The sequence below is a fragment of the Carcharodon carcharias genome, chromosome 2, assembly GCF_017639515.1.
Source record: "Carcharodon carcharias isolate sCarCar2 chromosome 2, sCarCar2.pri, whole genome shotgun sequence".
NCBI classification, from domain to species: domain Eukaryota; kingdom Metazoa; phylum Chordata; class Chondrichthyes; order Lamniformes; family Lamnidae; genus Carcharodon; species Carcharodon carcharias.
This window is the reverse complement of record NC_054468.1, coordinates 89,894,561-89,915,528: the sequence shown is the minus strand read 5'-3', so window position 1 is coordinate 89,915,528 and position 20,968 is coordinate 89,894,561. Positions and strand designations below refer to the sequence as shown.

The 20,968-nt window shown below is 43.2% G+C and overlaps 1 protein-coding gene across 1 annotated transcript in view; it reads right to left on the bottom strand.

Moving 5' to 3' along the window:
- Positions 1 to 20,968, bottom strand: part of LOC121269636 (glypican-1-like) — a 186,050-nt gene that overhangs the window by 96,120 nt on the left and 68,962 nt on the right. The window contains exon 2 of the mRNA XM_041174391.1: positions 13,618 to 13,776. Coding sequence (XP_041030325.1) covers positions 13,618 to 13,776 — 159 coding nt within the window. The remainder of the gene's footprint in view (positions 1 to 13,617; positions 13,777 to 20,968) is intronic.

Genomic DNA, 20,968 nt, shown 5'->3' with positions numbered 1-20,968 from the left:
CACTCCACTGCAGCTCACAAAGTCCTCTGTGAACCGGGCCCCTGTGTGAAAACTCAAAAATCCTAGGCAAAGTCACACATGGGTCAGGTGTGCATTTCAGAAGACACAAAAGTGCAGCGATTGGGTCTTCCCGAGCCCACATGAAAATCTTGGCCAAGAGGGCCACAGCTAACATTACCACCCTTGTTACTGGGTGTAAAATATCTGCCTAAGTTCCCATTCTTCATCACTATGGACAGCCAGTGTTGACAAAAGTTATGCAATTGCCTTTCACTTCTGGGCACAAAACTGAAATCCACCCAAGCTTATTTGCTGGTCACAAAGGTTCAGTTTGAAATAAGTTTGGGTGATTGCAACCCATACCTTGGCAGGATTTGGTCTCTGCTATGGAATGGCAGTAATCTTTGGCATTAAGTGGCATTAAATTGATTTTTTCCTCTCCATGGGGCTGAGTTGAGAAGTGGAAAAATGCCCTTCTGTTGAGATTTTTGACTCACACAGATTAACGGTACATCAGAGAGGGAGGTTTGTTGTGCTGTGCTGTGATATGCTAGACCTGGGGGCACCTGACACCAACTTGATGAGGGGAGTTCCATCTTCTGAGCACTACTATCCCTTGTCTCGATAAGCTTAAAACTCAGAAAATTCATCTGCTGAAAACATCTCTCTCGCTGAAGTATTCTGCTCAGAATTAGAAATTTAGTTTGGAGATGTAATAATAGAGAAAAGCATTCACATTTACAGTGCAGGAGGAGACCATGTGGTCCATCATTCTTCAACTGGAGCCATTAAACCCAATTTCATTTCCATGCTTATGTACAATTAGGAGCAGGAGTAAGCCACTTGGTCTCTCAAGTCCACTCCCACCATTCAATAAAATTATGGCTGATCTGATTGTGGCCTCAACTCCACATTTTCATCTACCCCCAATAAGTTTTGACTCCCGTTAGTCAAAAATCTATCGACCTCTGACTTAAAAATATTCATTGATTCTGTCTCCATCGCTCTCTGGGGAATAGAATTCCAAAGATTCACAACCCTCAAGAAAAAAATTTCTTCTCAACTTCATCTTAAATGAGAGACTCCTTATTTTTAAACTGTGTCCCCAAATTCTAGTATTTCTGTACCTTTTTCGCTGTACCATTTCATATTCTTACTTTTGAAACCCTGAAAATAATTCCTCTTTGAGATAGTGTGATAGTGTCTGGCTCGGTCACCCCAAAAACAACAACTTGCATTTATATAGCGTCTTTAATGTAGTAAATGTTGCGAGACACCACAGGAGCATTACAAACAAAATTTGACTTTGAGTCAAAGACGACATTATGACAAGTGACCAAAGGCTTGGGCAAAGATGTAGGTTTTAAGGAGAGCGATAGAGAGGCAAAGAGTTTGAGGGAGGAACTTCCAGGGTTTGTGGTGGGGTGATGTGAAGCACAAGAGACTGGAGCTGGAGGAGCATTGGGATCTGAGCATTGTGGGGCTGGAGGAGGATACAGAGATAGGATGGGGTGAGGGAATGGAAGGATTTGAAAACAAAGAAGATGAGTATCTAAAATTGAGGCAATGCCAGACCGGGAGCCAATGTAAGTCAGCAAGGACAGGGGTGATGGGTTAATGTGATTTGGTAAGAGTTCAGGCAGCAGAGCTCTGCAATATCTAAATGTGAATATACAGTGACAGTCTCACTGTAAATGGCAACCAGATAAGGAGATAGTGCCAAGCAAACAAATTTTCATGATGAAAACTGTGTAGTATTCCACACCAAACATCTGTCTGCTAAATGTGATGGCTTAATTTGTACTCTGCAGAGCTAAAGATGCAGTTTGAACTGGTCCAGCAATAAATGAAACGGCTCTTGGATAGCAAGATATAGAAAAGTGGGTGTGTAAAATGGTTGAAAAATTTATGTAATGTAGCATAGACTTGGCCAAAAAATTAGGTTTTGCAGAGCATCTTAAAGGTGGGAAGAGAGGTAAAATGTGCAGAGTTTTTGGGAGGGTTAAAGGCCTCAGCAGCTGGAAGGCACGGCCCAACCATAGTGAGATGAAGAAAATTAGGGACACACAAGGACACAGGAGGAGCACAGTCTGTGAATGATGGTAGGACTGGAGGAGATCACAGAGGCAGGAAGGCCTGAGGCCATGGAGGGGTTCGAACACAAGGCTGGGAATTTTAAAATGAAGACGTTGCTTAATCAGGAGCCCATGAAGGTCAGGAAGCATCAGGGCGATATGTGAACAGGAATTGGTGCAAGTTAGGGTACATGCAGCAGAGTTTTGGATGAGTTTAAGTAAATGGAGCTTGGAAGACAGGAGGCTGGTCGCCCTTGTGCTTTCCAGCCAGCTTGAGGAGCGTGAGTCCAGTTTCAAGGGACGTTTGACGTAAAAGCCACTGTATGAACTTTCAGCAAGGTGGAGTGGGATTTATAGGAATTCGAGTGCTTGCTGAAGACAGTTTCTCATTCCTATTCTTGGACACAACTTGTTGAGAGCAAGGTCCTGAATTCCCAATTTATGTGCTCCTACCGGGTGAAGCTAAGTAGCAATCTAAGAAAATTCCCTTGATGAACCTGCAACAACCGAGAACAATTGGCAACTCTTGGATTAGTCACACGCTATTAGTCACTGCTATAAGCAATGATAACTCAAATCTGTAATCAAGATGTATATCCCGCAGTTTGGATTCGAACATAGTGATTAGTCTTCTGCAATGATCATAAATGCCAAGTAAAACTAATTCGTTATACTAATCTGTATGCTGCCTCAACCTCCATTCAAAGCAGGAAGGTCACTCAATTGCTAGCTGCAGGCACTAATAACAGAGCTCACATAACTGAAGAGAAATTGGGAAGCTCATCATATTTTTGTAATTACAAACCACAATACCTCAGCTTTGAAAATAAACCACTTAAATAATTAAAGATGAGAAGCACAGTTGAGATAACTGAACACTAATTCAACCCCTCCCCCGCTCACCCTCTGCTTGCCACACGTGAACAGCAAGGCCCAAACAGGCATTCTTAATAACACCACGAGCTTCATTCAACTAAAGAGCTAAAAGACAGAGTAGACCTGCAGACTGTGCATTAAAATGGCCCCCCATGGGTGATTTCAGTGCTTTAAGATATGAGCAATGAAAATTTGGCGGCAGGCAGAGGAACAATATAATAATGATTGTTGATAATGAAATGCAATTGTTTTCTTCAGACATTGTGCACTGTCTCTCTATAAACATACAACAAACTGTTAATGATTGATCAGCCAGACAGGTTTACTACCGATACCTGATGTGTCACTGGGCTGGAATTCATAAGTCCATAAGAGGTAGGAGCATGCCTAGACCATTCAGCCCATTGAGCCTATTCTGCCGCTCAGTAGAATCATGGCTGATCTTCTGCCTAACTCCACTTCCCCAACTGCTACCCATATCCCCCAATTCCCCGGGAGGTGAAAAATCTACCTCAGCCTTAAACCTACTCAACAGAGCATATACATTTCCAAAGATTCGCAGCCCTTTGCGAGAAGTAATTTCTCCTCATCTCAGTCCTAAATGATCAACCCCTTGTCCTGAAGCTGCGCCCCTGTGTCCTGGATTCCCCAGCCAGGGGCAACAACCTCTCGGTGTCTACCCTGGGAAGCCCCTTCAGAATCATAAATAAAAACAGAAAGTGCTGGATACACTCAATAAGTCTGGCAGTATCTGTGGCGAGAGAAGCAGTGTATGAGCCGAATTTGACATTTCTTCAGAACTCAAGGAGGGTAGAAATGTGCTGGGTTATATGCCGGCAAAAGAGGGGAGGGGGAAGGAAGAATAAGCGGGGAGGTCTCGGGTAGGGTAGAGGGCAGGAGAGATTTAACGGCAAAGATGTCATGGAACAAGAGCCAAGGGAAGTGGTCATGGTTGTGGTAAAGAAACAGCATTTGTGCAATGATTGTAATGGCAGAATAATGAGCAGCTTTGTCTGAAAGCAAAAACATGAAAAACAAGATTCAAACAGGCAAACTGCAAAAAAAACAGAATTAAAATGGGGGGCAGAGGTCATGGCATGGCCTGAAATTGTGGAATTCAATGTTAAATCCAGAAGGTTATAAAGTGCCTGATCGGAAGATGAGGTGCTGTTCCTCCAGTTTGCGTCAGGCTTCACTGGAACAGTAGAGCAGGCTGAGGCCGAGATCAAGGTGGTGAATTGAAATAGCAGTGACAGGAAGCTCATGGAATAAGGGGAGGTTTATGAAAAGCAGTCACCCCATCTACGGTTGGTCTCCCCAGTGTAGAGGAAGCCGCGTTATGAACAGCGAAAACAGTATACTAATTTGAAAGAATACAAGTAAATCATTGCTCTTGGAAGGAATGCTTTATCCCTTCAGAATCTTGTACGTTTCAATGAGATCACCACTCATTCCTCTAAACTGCAGAGAGTATAGGCCCAACTTATTCAGACTCTATTTGTACGGACAACCCTGTGATAAGATTAATTCTTCCAGATAACTCTCTCGGACAAAGGCAAATAGCTGGGGTGGTGCTCATTGTGTAAGCAATGGAGAGTGCATGGTTTTAACTAGTTAAACTCCAGCAGCTCCCTGCACGCACTTGGGTTAGACCCAAGGCCTCAGGATTTAAGCACCTCTACAAGTGTGTACACTCCATATTAGACGGACAAAAACTCTACAGTTGTGTGCCTACATAGCAACAATGACTTCACTTCAAAACAGACTTACAGCTACATGGAGACTACAGAAGCTGTAATTGTTCTCTTCAGAGCAGAGAGGGCGAAGGGGAGCTTTAATTGAGGTGTTCAAAATTCTGATACAGCAGATAAGGAGAAGCTGTTCCCATTGGCAGAAGGATCAATAACCAGAGGACACAAATGGAAGATAACTGGCAACAGAAGAGATAAGAATGATTTTTACATGGCAAGTTTTTTTGATGTGGATTGCACTGCATGAAAGGGTGGTGGAAGTAGATTAAATAGTAAGTGCCAGAGGAACTGGATATATACAATATGCAAGGCTATGGGGAAAGAGCAGGGCAAGTGGTATTCATTTCAGAGCTTTTTTGAAGAGTTGGCTTGGCATTTCTGTGCTAGAAGATTCTACCAATCCATGAAAAAACATCCATTGTTAGTGAATCACTTTAAGGTGCCATGAAGGTGTGATGATTCAGTATCTAATCTTTCTTTTTTAGCCTTATTTGTTACAGTCTATGAAGGCAACTTTTGAGTCAAACTTTCCATGGTCCTGGGACTCAGCATGCTCAAACTGTCTGGAAACCACAAGTTGTATTTAGACGGAGCTCAGTGTTGCAAGTAGCAACCAACCAGGTGATGCACAATGGGCTTGTTGCCCAGCTACTAACACATAACAAAGGAAACAAAGTTGACTGGTGATTATGCCACACCTGATGCAAGACTCCACCATGTCGAAATCATTGCTGTCTGGAAATCCATCAGGTACTGGAGAATCTCCTTCAGGGCCGCACAGGAAACAGCATCAATGGATTAACAGGTGACATTAGCTTATCCCTTGGCTCAGTTGGTAAATGAGCGGCCTAGTTCACTACTCCCCTCAGACCAGCAAAGTTGTTTGTACGAAATCATCGCATCTCAACCAGGTCTCATTGCTCCTGAGTTGGGGGTTTGATCAACAATTGTTCATTTGCAGTTGTGATTTACCTACAGAATTCTATTGGGGAGGAGGACATCATCTTTATTAAAAATCTCACACATATCACACATCCATCATACACTAGGTTAATTGAGGGCAAGTGGGCTGTCATGGAGAAAAACATAATCCAACCTATATCCAACAGTACACTCCGAGCGCACAGCCTCACCTGCTGGGGTGCATAGAGGAACTGTGGGTACTCTGCAGTAGTGAAATTTTAAATATCTGACCTTGGTGCCACTTGATCACAATGATGTTATTTGCTTCATCTTACCGTCTATATTACCGAGGCTGACCATCTCTGACACTTTCGCCTTGGTAGTGTTAGCAAGTTGCTCAATGAAAATGAACAGCAAGATGGCTAGCTATTGCTGGTATTGCCAAGGTCTAGAGCCAATGGCATCATAACCACCAACAGAGCCCCAAAAGTACATCACTGTTAACTCAATAAAAAGCCAAAATGGATTCAATATTATCTTCAACAAGTAGCTATTTACTTGTTTCAATATTTCACTTATTTCAATAATTTTACTTATTTCAATACTTGAGTTAAAGTGATTTCTTGCCTTGTGAATAAAGGACCAGGAACGCACCAATGATGCAAGGAGGGAAGACAAAAATAACCATCCAGGATTCCCATACCAGATCATAATCTATTAATTCCTGCTTGAAAGTGCATCAGGGTCAAGGTCCAATACAGTGCCATGCCCAACTAAGGCTCTGCATCGTCAGGAGAGAAGGGAAGAGCAGGCAATAACCCGGACTTTTGCCAAGTCGAGCCAACTCTGGGGGCCTTTAAAAAAATGGCAAATGGGGCCTGATCCTGGGTTTCCCGCCCTATTCCCGTTTCTGGCAAATTTTGCCAGCATGGGATAAGGTTGCAGGTGGCCAGCCTGCACGCAGCACTCCCGCCCTTGCCAGCTTAATTGTGGGGTTGAGCAGTTTTTCACCAAGTGCCAACCGCCTCACATAAGCCAGGTTAGCGAGCACCAGCATGGAAGGTATCAGAGCCAAGACCAAACATCTTTCCACTTAAAGGCCACATTTTTCAACGGTGTCATAAAGGAGCAATTAGAAGCAGGATGCTTCACTGATTTTTCTCCTCCCTTAGCCCTTGTGTTGCCCCAAGTGAGATCAGCAAATTCCACTGGGAATCAAACCTGGGCCATTTCCTGACCTTTACTACTCATTACCGCACTGTGTAATACATTTACCCAACAGCACATCAGTCAGGTTTAGAAGCATCCAGTGAAGCTTATAATAGGCTGTGCAGCTCCATGCATTTCAAACGTGCAACCAAACCAACAGAAGCAGTCTTATACAGTCAGCCCCAAGCTATTCAGGATGTTTTCTAACAAAGCTGCCAACTCCTGCATGGACTTGCTGAGATAGTTCTATATGTAAAAAAGTGTTTGAAAATCACTGCCATCCGATAAAAGAGAATTCAAAGCAGATCTTCAAGGGGAAGTGAGGGGAAGAAGAAAGGAATTCTGGCCTCTGACAGGGAGCCCTTTCTTCTCCAACCAGCTGGTTAATTGGCTCTGACAAAACGTCAAGCGTCAATCTTCAGGGAGATGTGAGGATGTGGGGTGAAGTCAACAGTAGCTGCGCTCAGAGAAATGGATCAAAATCAAACCTCAGCTTCAGACAGGCAATGGATGAGCATCACTAAATCACTTTTATAAAGGATAATGAATGCCAGGTAAAATTATGACACAAGTTGAAAACCAAGGCAACCCAGAGAATCACGAAATGACTGACTCTATCTCAGTGTTTGCTGAGGGTAGCTTAGTAAGGTATCTTCATATAGTTAGTTGGGTATGAGAGTCAGTTAGTCTGAGGGTGTTTGGATAGTCACCCATAGACTGCAGACTGGTTCACCCACAGACAAATGCTTCAGAGATTGGACTGTTGTACTTTCCCTCTGTGAGCCCATTTGATAAAAGAGTGATGAGCAGGAAGGTCACATGCCTTATCCCCGGTCTAAGTTAGCAATTTTCTATCATATCAGGAGCTGCAGGGTTTAACAAATGGATGCAGCTTTCATGCTCTTTCCTCAGGAAAATGAAGAGGAGAAAAAGGAGGATGGGGGCCTGCAATTAGCCTCAGCACCACTCCCCATTCATGGCCCCAGCAGTAGACCGTGCTGTAAAAAATAAGACAAGAAAGAAGTCTATTTATAAGTGTATTAAATTTCACACTAAATGTGATGGATGGGGTGCCAATCAAGCAGGCTGCTTTGTCCTAAACGGTGTCGAACTTTGAGTGTCGCTGGCGCTGCACTCATTCAGGCAAGTGGAGAGTATTCCTTCACACTCCTGACTTGTGCCTTGTAGATGGTGAAAAGGCTTTGGGGAGTCAGGGTGCAAGTCACTCACCATAGAATGCCCAGCCTCTGACCTGCTCTAGGAGCCATGGCATTTCTACAGCTGGAAGAGTTGAGCTTCGGGCCAAAGTGAGTCTCTTGGATCCCACCACCCAACAATAAGTTGACAGTGAGAGATTCGTCGGTGGTAATGCCAATTAATATCAAAGGAATTTAGATGCTCTCTGGTTGAAGGTGGTCACTGCCCGGCACTTATGTGGCGTGAATGTTGCCTGCCACTTATCAGCCAGTACAAATTGAGACACCCACCTGTATTGGATTATGTGAGTTTGGTTGCTGCAGTGGAATAGAGGGATTCTGGAGAAGCATAGCCTTGTTCAGGGTGCTCTGATTTGATTGCCCACTTTGCATTGCACTGGGTGAAGCTTTGAGTGACCACCCCCCCACCGGGCCCCTAAAGAGGAGCAGATTGCTGAAGCCCTTACCTGCTTTACTTTGGATGGCATGTTTGTCAGAAGCAATTTTGGCAAATGTTGAAGTAACTGGTGCTTCAGTAGTTGGTGGGGCCAGAGCCCGGTAACAGGAATGAAATACAAACCCAAGTCAATAACTGAACAAACAGAAAGGACAACTTGTATGATGACTCTGTGAGCCATCCAGGCACAGCCCCCCTCCCCAGTAATCCTGTAGGTTCTATTGAAGAGGCTCCATGTGAAACATTAAACTTTCTTCTCTTGCAATGAAATAAAGCTTGCATTTACAGAATGTGTTATCATATTCTCTGGGTTGCTTTTGAAATTCAATCAGAGTTGCTAGCAGTTGCTACAGCCGATTTATGCACAGCAAGATCCTGTGAACAGGTCATAGGCCGGATTTTGGTGGTGGTGGTTATGGGGAGAATGCACAACACACTAGGAAAGCACTCGGCTCGTCATCAAATAGTGTCATGAGATCTTTTTAATATCACTTGAAGAGACAGGTGGGACCTTGTGTTAAGATTGTCCATAAAAGACCATGATGTCGAGCTCACTCACCAGTACGCTGATTGTTAACCAATGTGAATGGACTTCCTTATTGTAAACATCTTTTTTTTGACCATCACTACCCATTTCCTGACTTTTCCTTTTAACTTCTGAAGGGACAAAGTCTTTGTGAAAATTATTTGGTGACCTTTTGTTAATTTATTGACAAGCGCTGAGATGCAATGACAGGAATCAAATAGACATCATTGCAATAAAAGGAGAATGGAGACATGTTTCTTCATCACCAAATCTAAGAAAAGGCTCGCCAAAGCCCTTTTAATTATTATTGTACCTGGTTCCTGATGCTCGTGCAAGGGGTTGTTAGTTGGTCTGCACTGCTCTGAGTTTACTCATCAGTCTTAAGTGAAGGCACCCATTCATGTTTCGACTAGTTCAGCACCCATTGCTCATCTCTATTAGCTGCAGTCACATCTATGCTTATTTGATTACCTGTCTTCAAATGGGACCACAAACAGGCATTACAATGAAGCAGTTGCCTTAGTTACCTGTTCAGACAGCTCCAGAGGGAACTGGCCACAGACCCTGCCCTCACAAACAGGTGAGATGTTGATCTGTCAGTCTGCAGACACAATTACATCTGAAAGCCAGTCCATCAATCATACAATCTCAGAATTATGCAGCACAGAACTTTGCCATTTTGCACATAATGCTTGTGCCAAATGAAGAGAAATTCAGTTACTCCTACTCCCCCGCTCTTTCCCCTTCGCCCTGCAAATATTTCCTTTTCAAACAAATATCCAACTCCCTTTTGAAAGTTATTACTGAATCTACTTCCACCATCCTTTCAGGCAGTGCATTCCAGATCATAATTCACTGCATAAAAAGAAATTTCCCTCATTTCCCCTCAGGTTCTTTTGCCAATGATCTTGAATCTGTATCCTCTGATTAGCAACCCTTCCACCAATGGCATCAGTCTCTCCCTTTCTACTCTTTCCAAATTCTACATAACTTTGAACGCTTCTACTAAATTTCCACTTAACCTTCTACATCCGAAGGAGAATAATCCCAGTCTCTCCACATAACTGGGCCCTCTTTCTTGGTACCATTTTACATCCTTTTTAAAGCCGTGACATTCTTCCTAAACTGTGGTGCCAAAGTTAGAGATAACAATCTAGCTGAGAGGCCTAACCAGTGATTTTGAAAGGTTTAACATAATGTCCTTGCTTTTGTACCATTTGCCTCCATTACTGCAGCTATTTGCTTTTATACCAGCCTCCTCAATTTGCCCCGTCAACTTCAAAAATGACTTTGTGGGAATGAAAATGGAGCTTCTGTGTCAAATTGAGATAGAATAGGTTTAGGTACTTCTAGAACTAGAAGCCATTGTTTAAAAATAAGGGTCACCTATTTAAGACAGGGTTGAAGAGAAGATTTTTCTCTCAGGGTTGAAAATCTTTGGAGTCTTCCTCCAAAGGCAGTGGAAGTAGAATCTTTGAATATTTTTAAGGCAAAGCTAGACAGATTCTTGATAAACAAGGGGGTGAAAGTTTATCGGAGGTAGGTCAGGAGGTTACAATCAAATCAGCCGTGATCTAATTGAATGGCTTGAGGGGCCGAATGGCCTACTCCTGCTTCAACTTGTATGTTCGTATGTGCAAGGAAAGATACATTACATAGGAAAATGTAGTTCCTCATTACAACTGATTTTTGATTTGTGGTACAATGGGATTGGGCTGGTGCAGGGTTTATTAGGCCAAGGAGATAGAAACAACACTATAAAAGGCCACCAAATGGAAACTACAGATGGGTAAACAGATGTCAAACAAGCTCTTAACACTCTCAATCTAGGCTCAGGCATAAAGACACAGTTGACAGAATTAGAAACAAACCTCACCAAGACTCATTGCCTTCAGGCTAGAAGGGGAGTGGGCAAGTGCAGGTGTAATGATATCAATCTCTCACAGAGGTTCAACAGGATGTTATGAGTTAGGCTAGGTGAACGTGTGGGGAGGGGGTAAGGGGCACAGGGACTAAACAATACCCCAGCCAAATGTCACTAAAATGGATAATAGAGAATAGATTTACGAGTTATGGGACCTTGCTGTGTGAAAATTGGCTTCCATATTATCCTATTTTACAACAATAACTACACTTTCAAAGTAATTAATTAGCTGTGAAGTGTTTTGGAACATCTTGAGGACTTGAACACAACATATATGTCAATGCAGATTCTTCCTCTGTTAACTGGATGCGGTGACAAAATCAGTAAACTGACAGTACTATTGGCTCCCCAAACCTCACTCGGCGCCGCCACCCCGCCCCCCCCCCCCCAACCCGGCTCCAGGTGGTCTGTTCAGATAAGGTTCTCCATTTTAAGAAAGTCTAGAAATCCTAGAAGGCAGCCACATACATTTGGCCTTCGGGTCCATGTACTGTACATGGACGACCAGCAACACAACAGAAAGAGGCTACTAACAGGAGAAAGAGTGTAGAGAGATCCTCCTCCCTGAACAGCAAACACTCAATAAGATGTTAAAAAGTGACATTAGGGCAAGCTCAAAGCACTTAATACAAAATTGGTCAAAGCATCAAATTCCACCTCAGGCTGGCTGCAGACAGGAGTGGATTGGTTTATGGGCAGGTGTCTCCAACTCAGCAACTTGCCAGCCACCAAATATTGATGTTTTGATGTCTCTGACAGGGATCTCCCTGAATGATCACACCCTACCCGTACGATGCCAGAATTCTTCAGTTGCTCGTTTTCACCTTTTAACACCACAAGCTGGAAGCCTTCAAGAACTCCACCATATCCATGCATTGTGTTACCTCCTAACACTGAGCCAAGCCAAGCAAGACAACCCCAGGTTTTACCCACGGGTGGTTTGGATTGAGCTCACCTTATTAAGGATAACACCAGGGAGGAAGGGGGTGGAAAGAGAAATGCTACAACCCTAACTGGGGTGGGGAGGTGGGGGCAGCATGGTTAGGGGAGAAAAATCAGCAAGAGCCCCCACCCCAATGATTTGTGGAATTTTACCCCAAGTCAACACCTCCAAGAAAGGAGGATGAACATTGAACGGCAGAGGATTTCAATAGTTTTAAAGATCTCAATTTGTCTCCTTTCTGCAGAATCATATATTTATATTAAGTTACTTGGGGCGGCCTCATCCCAGTTCATAAGAAATTTATGGCACTGCCCACTCTGAATGATTTAGTAGTGATTAGAAAGACAGAGAGGATGGAGCCCTCCTCTGCAGCTGATGTGCTTTAACGCAGCTGGTAGTCAACTTGTCTCCTTTCTGCAGGGTCATATATTTATAATATCTGGTGTCAGAAACAAACACTACCAGCTCCGTTAAAGCACATCAGCCACAGAGGAAGGCTCCATCCTCTTTGCCTTTTTAATCACAAAAAATCATTCAGAGTGGGCAGTGCCATAAATTTCTTAAGAACTGGGATGAGGCTGCCCCAAGTAACTTCACAGGAGACCCTTACTGAAAACAGGGGGAAGGAGTTAGGTTTGAAAAACCCTGGCTTGTGACCTTGGAATGGGCTTCATTCCCAAGAATGAACAATCAATTTCCGTGATTCCATGTCTCCGGCCTTAGCATGCCACTCTCCCACATGTTGGCATTGTGCCTCCACACTCTTGTTGCCGTGCTGGATGCCAGCTTGGAAAATGGGTAGCAGTGTGTGCCAGTGATGAGCAATGACTGGTGTGATGATTCTAATGATGTACAATGACCTAGTTTCTTGCCATGGCGGGAGCATATCATGATATTAACCCAAGTCTGGGTACTCGATGCAAAGGCTGTAGTCCAAGCACCACTGTGCAAGCTCACAGGCCCAGCAGAATAGGACGATCCAGCTACCAACGGCTGATCAGAAATGAGAAACTTCTGCTCTGTAACCATGTAACTGTGAGAGCCAAACCTTGGAAGTTGAACACCCAGAAATATTTCAAAGCATTTTTTTTATATGAAAGCAGAAAAATACAGCAAGTTACTTCATGCAGAATCGAAAAAGCACTCACTTTTTAAGGTAGGAGCTCTTGCCAGAACCAAAAAGGAACTCCAAACAGAGCTTTATAATTCACTTGAACTCCTTGATTAGATTCCAGCCTGTAGCTTCCCCCAGGTATCTATTATTCTATATATAAATCACTTAAACCCCCCAATTAGATCCCAGCCTGTAATCCACTCTTGATATTCACTATTCAATAGATATACAATTCAAACCTCTTGATTGTACCTCACTCCCACTTATCCAGTATTCCACATGTGAGTTGGCTCAAAGATAGCATTTTTGCATCTAAGTTCGGAAGGTTGTGGGCTCATAGGCCTATTACAGGGCTTGCCACATGATCCAGCGCAATACTGAGGAAGTGCAGCACTGTTGAAGGTGCCGTCTTTCAGATGGTGCGTTGAACCAGAACCCTAACTGCCTGATGAGATGGATGAAAATCCAAGCACACTTCTTGCTGAAGAACAGGGAGTTGTAATGATCGGCCCAACATTCATCGCTAAACCTAATCCAAATGCTCCAGGCTGAATGACACCTCCTTCCTCCCTCCATGCCTGCAGTCCAGTCCCATGTGGCTTCTCCCAAGATCTCAACAACCTGCAGGAAGTCCAGAACTTACTGTCAAAGCTGTTGTGCTGTGTCATGAGCATCATCTGCACCGTACGGCTGGCGTTCCTCACCAGTGTCTCGAATTCACTGCGGCTCCTTTTGGCCAGGTTGTCCTCCATTTCACTGGTGCAGCAGGTGTAACCCTGTGGGCAGATCCGCAGGTGCTCTCCTGAAACACAACACACATCCAAATTTGAAAATGAAGGTTGGTGGAAAGGGCAGAATGTGCTTCTAAACAAAGGACTTCCCAAATCATTTCCAAATTTTGCCCAATGTAATCTCCCAATGGCTCATTGAAAGTTAACAGGATCACACAATTGTTACAGCACAGGAGGCCATTCGCCCCATCATGTCTGTACCGGCTCTCCAGATGAGCAATTCACTTAGTATCATTCTCCCACCTTCTCCCTGTAACCTTGCACATTCTTCCTTTTCAGAAAATAGTCTAATTTTGATCTCAAAATTTGTGAATGATACAAAACTTGGAAGCGAACTGTAAGAAGGATAGTGCAGAACTTCAAAAGGACATTGATAAATTTATGGAATGGGTGGACAGGTGGTAGAAGAAATTCAATTTGGAGAAACGTGAAGTGATTCATTTTGGTAGGAAGAACATGGAGAGACAATATAAAATAAAGGGTACAATTCTAAAGAGGGTGCAGGGGCAGAGGGACCCAGGTGTATATGTGCATTAGTCATTGAAGGTGGCAGGACAGGTTGAGAGAGCAGTTAATAAAGCATACAGTATCCTAGGCTTTATTAATAGGAGCATGAAGCACAATAGCAAAGAGGCTATGTTGACATTAGTTCAGTCTTAGCTGGAATACCGCGTCCAATTTTACGTGCTGCACTTTAGGAAGGATGTGAAGGCATCGGAGAGAGTGCAGAAAAGATTCACGAGAATGGTTCAGGGATGAGGAACTTGAGTCATGAAGATGAATTGGAGAAGTTAGAACTGTTTTCCTTGGAGAAAAGAAGGCTGAGAGCAGATCTAATAGAGGTATTCAAAATCATGAGGGGTCTGGATAGGGTAGATGGGGAGAAACTGTTCCCACTCTTGAAAGGATCTAGAACGAGGGGGCACAGATTTAAAATAATTGGCAAAAGTGACATGAGGAAAATTTTTTCACACAGCGAGTGGTTAAGGTTTGGAATTCACTGCCTGAGGGTGTGGTAGAGGCAGGTTCATGGAAGGATTAGGACTCCTCAGAGATGGGAAGGCCAAGGGAAGATTTAATAAAGACGCTCAAAATCATGAGGAGTATTAATAGAGTAGACTGGAAGAAGCTGTTTCCATTGGCAGGAGGAATAGTAGCAAAGGACAGGATTTAAGATAATTGATCCAAGAATCAGGAGGGGGCAGATGAGGTGAATTTTTTTTTACACACCGAGTTATGATAATCTGGAATGTATTGCCTGACAGGATGGTGGAAGGAGATTCAACAGTAACTTTCAAAAGGGAATTAGGTAAACATTTGAAAAGGAAAATTTGCAACACAATGAGGAAAGGGAGGGTGAGTGGGACTATTTTGATAGCTCTTTCAAAGAAATACCCTCTTCTACGCTGTTGTTTGAAGCCAGCATGGCACCAATCACAATGTATTAGCCATGTTGTAGGCTCAAGTCCCGTTCCAGTGACTTAAGTACAAACTCTAGATTGATACTGCAGTGTAGCATTGATGGGGTGCCACATTGTCAGAGGTCCATCTGCCCTCCAAGGTGGATATAAAATATACCCTGGCGTTGTTTTGAAGAGGAGCAAGAGAGTTCTAATGGCGTCCTAGTCAATTTTTATCCCTCGGCTAACATCACCAAAACAGATTACCTGATCAATGTGGGAGCTTGCTGTGTACATATCGACTGCTATACAACAGTAGCTGTACTTCATTGGCTGTAAAATGCCTTGCATTGTTCAAAGGATGTGCAAGGGTCTGTATAAATGCAAGTCCTTTATTTCCTTCAAAGTATTTACAGAGTTCAAAGAACAACAACTTGCATTTAGAAGGAGGGTGAGAAAAGGGCAATAGACCCATAACACTCACCATACACAGTGACAACTCCATGGACTGCACAGGGCCAGAAATAACAGGGAGAAAAACAATAACTTTTCAAGAAAAATAAAGGGAAATTCCTAATCAAATCCCTAAAATAATTGGAATAACCCATAACAAATCACTCAGAGCACTTAACTAACCTACCCCATTCCCATAAACCCCAATTTCCTGCAGACATACAGGACCACCTATGATTGGAAAGGACCATCTATGATTGGACAAGTCCATGTTCATCAGCCGTTCCTTATCTCATTTTATTTAATACCTGCCCATGTCGCTGTCTGTCAGCTATCCAACTTATAATGCACCAATATAAAGTGGTTTGAGACTATCTCACTCTCGGGACGGTGTACTGAGTATTTTCTTATGAGAAGCCTCATTTCAAATGTCCACTGGGCACCCTGAAACCTATCACGCCTGTAATCACCCAAGATAGCAACCTGGAGGAGGTGGGCTAAAGAGTTCAGCGGATATGTCCAAGCATCCTGACGCATACACTGTTCACAAAACCCAATACATGATATGACAGGCAGTATAACTTGCGTCAGACAGTTTTGCATCTTATTACAATCAAGTCGTAGTGCAACCACAGCCTCCGGTGCAAACTAAGGCTCTCTCAGCTCTGCCCCAAAAAGGGGCCTTACCTGTAGTCTCAGAAAACATTCTCCCAATACATCAGTGTAACAAGTGATAGAGTCTGACTGCTGTGATTCGTCAACAATTCCATTATTATTGCATAATGTAACTACCAGCATGATAGAAGGTGAATTAAATGGGCCTTGTTCTTTTATTACTTAGCCATTTCTACGTTTCCATTTGTCACAAATACTGGGCAGAAAGTAATAAACAAAGCAATCAGATTCAGCATCCACACATTAACTAAAAACAAGAAGTTCACACATGGCTGCCGCCCAACTGGTTTAGCACTGGATTGTTTAGTTTGTGAGTGATCTGTAAATTTCCAGAATACATATTCCTGTGTCGCCATGTGGAATGATTAGGTACAAAGGGTTTCTTGTGCTCCTCCTTATCAGCTTTTCTCCTCTCTTTCAAGCAATCCATGTTAAGCTACTAAGAGGACCAATTGCCTCTGATACATTCTCCAATGGCTGTTTGTGTTAGGCTGAGTACTCGACTGCAGAAGGCGTCACAAGCTGAGCCCGGCTCAATTACAAGCTTTTCCAACGGTGCTATTCAAAACCAATGAGGAGCAAGGAGCTTGGCAACCTTTAACCACCTCTTCAACCTATGTGCTAAAACAATCAGGGCACTCTGACTGCCACCTCAGGGTATGTAAAGCATCATAGACTAGAGGATCAAACCTGTGATCCCCCTGATCTATATGGCTCATCTATTCACTGGATTATGTTACTGAACCATGGGGGAAGCTGCGTATGGTGAATTTTCATTGGCAACAACACAGTGGTCTAGTGGGTAAAGACACTTTGCTGTGCAGTGCAGCAGATCACAGGTTTAATCCCAGAGTTAGCCAAACCCCTCCAGTACAGCAATTGGGATTCAACAACCTTAGACTTTGGGTATTGACTTGTGGGGGAGAAAAATCAGCCGTCATCCCACTCCTAGTTGTCACATTGTGACCCAAGCTGGACAGCATAAGTGAGAGGGAAAGCAAGCCTCTCTATTGGCCTTTCCCCTCCCTCCCCGAGGCCTATGAACATTCACATTCTATATGTGCACATGAAGACTGGCACTTGCATGAACCTATCAACAAACACCATTTCATTAAATTGGAAGAGTTGTGTTGGAGGTGGGAAGGGTGTAAATTGTGGAGAAAATTTTTGATGCTAGTCCTGCCTTCCACGCTCCATCCAGTCATCCACCCTGTTGACAGAGATTAGGTGGTAACCCAGAACTTGCAAGCAAGAGATCAGAGAAATGGAGAACTTGTTCCTTACCAAATCCCTTGAACAGGCTTTGTCAATCGCAAGCAATTGGTGCTCTTCTGCATCAACACTTTGGTTTTACAAGTATCTTTTGTATTGCATGAGTGATAGCCCGAGTAGGAAATCCAAAAGTTGAGACATGGCCCAGTGCAATAAGTCAAGCCTATTACCTGGCAACATCCTTTGGGCCTGGTGGACAGGGACTCAAAGCTAGATGAGGTGCAGGGTGCTGGATGCACAACACACAGCTCTACATGTTGGCCAACAGGCCTGGCATTGCCCAAAGCAACCACCTCCTGTGATCTGCGAGGGGCTCAGTTGGTAACATTCTAGCCTCTGAGTCGGAGTTTGTGGGTTCAAATCACACTCCAGATATGTAATCACATAATCCAGACTGACACTCCAATGTAATAGTGAGGGAATGCATTGTTCTATTCCAGAAAGCCAGTAGGTGAAGCATGAGACTGGAGGCAACATTTGTACATTTATAGTTATTTACAGAGTTACACATTATAAGCATGCATCTCCTGACCCCACAATTATAGTTTTAGTCTGTGTTTATTTATAGGGGCTCAAGAGAATCCCCAGTTATGTCCACCACCTGCAAACAATTAAACATAATTAATATACAATTAATATGCAGCATCGTTACAGACACTGTCTTTCAGATGAGGTGTCTGCCTTTTAAGGTGAACACAAAATATCCCACGGTACTGTTTCAAAGAAGAACAGGAAAGTTCTCCTCAATACTCTAACCTATAGTAATTTCTCAACTAACCTTACTAACAGATTATATGTGCGTTATTTCATTGTTGTTTGTGGAAGGTTGTTGTGCACAAATTGGCTGCCATGCTTCCTACACTACAACAAGGACTGCATTTCAAAAGTACTTCATTAGCTGTAAAGTGCTTTGGGAAGTTCCAAGGTCATGAAAGACACGGTCTAAATGTAAATTTTTTCCTTTTCCTTTAAACCGCAGTGAATAAAGGGTCTCGGGTGTTTGGTGCGGTGCCAGAATTTAATCCAATGCGGAATGTAAAATAGCTGAAGATGGGGGAGGGCAGAGTGGCAGCGAATGGCTGAATTTGGGGTAACTATAACTGGTGACTTATTTCCCTCTCTTCTTCCCCCCACCCCCCCCCCACACACACACACACACACACACACACACACACACCAGAGAGATTACACATTCTTTGTACAACACATTCTGTTCCTGTGTGAACTTGACACGATTCAGAGGTGGGCCATGAGTGCCCAGTTGTCGTTGTGAGGTCCTGCCTCTCAGCCTTTTGTCCTCCAACTCAGTCCTAGCTTGCAACATAGGCTTGGCAGGCCGAGGGATATTCAACTGTGCTGAATGGTTTGTACATTATGATGGGCATGGGGTGCTCAAAAGTGGCCTCAACTCAGATTTGCAAAGGTTAAACATGATTGGCGAGCGTGTCAAATAATGGGGCAAGAACTCATGGAGGTTGGTGTTTTATCTAAGCAGGGGGAGTGACATTTCCCACATCTATTTTTAAATCATGGCAAGAGTTATTATTAACACAACCAGTCTTTTCTTTCCACTTTGCTGTTCATTTCTTTTTGTTAAATTGTAGCTTTGCATGTTGAGTTGTGCTGACAGCACCAGGTGAAGCTTTATAGTGAGTCAGCGACTTCAACATATGTTAAAGGGAGTGTAATAAGCATCAATAAAGGTTATCATTAAACCTAGTGCTGAGTGATTGACTCTTTCTCACTCAGCCCCTTTACAACAGCAGTATTAACTTTTCTAAGTCAGCTCCTCCAATGGGGACATCTGCAGAGTCTCTTTATATTAAAAAAAATGAACAAATAAAGGATTTGCATTTGCATAACACCTTTCATCACCTCAGACCTTCCCGAATGCTTCCCAAATGCTATACAGCTAATGGAGTATTTTGAAGTGTAATCACCACTGTAATGTCGGAAACATGGCAGCCAATTTGTACACACCAAAGTCCCACAAACAGCAATGTGCGCTTCCCACATTGCAACAGTGACTAGACTTCAAATGTACTTAAATCGATTGTGAAGTGCTTTTGGATACCCTTAGGATGTTAAAGACTCAATGTAAATACGAATCCTTTCATCCTTTGGCATCTATTAATTACTACCTCTTGGTTTAACTCATGTTCAAATCTGCCAATTTCCTGTACAATGGAGCTGACCCTTCATCATGGAATAGAGTATAAAAGTAGAGAAGTCTTGCTAAAACTATACAATGCTCTAGTTAGACCACACCTAGAATATTGTGAACAGTTTTGGTCCCCTTATCCAAGGAAAGATATACTGGCATTGGAGACAGTCCAGAGAAGGTTCACTAGGTTGATCCTGGGTGTGGAGGGATTTTCTTATGAGGAGAGGTTGAGTAGCTTGGGCCTGAATTCATTGGAGTTTAGAAGAATGAGAGGCAACCTTATTGAAAATATAAGATTTTTAGGGGGCTTGACAGGGTCCTGGGAGAGTCTAGGACCAGATGGCATAATCTCAGAGTAAGGGGTCACCCATTTAAGACAGAGATGAGGAGGAATTTTCTCTCTCAGAGGGAAGTGAATCTGGAATTCTTTACCGGAGAGGGCTGTAAAGGCTGGGTGGTTAAGTATATTCAAGGCTGAGATAAACAGATTTTTAATCAGTAACGGAATCAAGGGTTACAGGGAAAAAGCAGGAAATTGGAGTTGAACATTATCAGATCAGCCATGATCTCATTATGTGGTGGAGCAGACTCGAGGGCCAACTGGCCTACTTCTGCTCCTATGTCTTAGGCCTTATGGTTTAGTCTATTGTGTGTACTTTGTGAGATAGATGCTGATAATAGTGTTACAGAGTGTCCTGATTACCCATATGGCCAGTCTGCCATATGCATTGGTTAAAGTGCAGAGGTACCGGGTGTGTGAAATCCACTCAAATTTTTAGTAAATATAACTTGCCTCGGCTCTCTCATGTGAAACAAAGGTAAAGAAACAGGAACTTTGCACTATCATGTTGTTGGCAGCAGCTATCCTCAGCATTCCCTGCCCATGGTGGTAGGTTCAATTAGTCATGGGTCAAACTCCTGATCACAATTCAGAGGAAACTAAGATCAAACTGTACAGACTCTGGGCAGCTCTTAATTTTATCTCTAGTTCTGGTCATGGAGGCCCAAGGCAGACATAAAAGTACCAGGGACAATATAGAGAAAGACCAGAAACTGATTCCTAGTGTCAAGGCTCTGGGTTATGAGAAAAGACTGGATAGACAATGGCTTTTCAGCGTGGAAAGAATATGTGCAAGAGGTGATCTTATAGAGGTATTTATGACTGTTACGGAAAATATATTTGGAGACAGTTCAAACTAGTTAAAGGTAATTTTAGGATTGATAGCAGGAAGTTCTTCT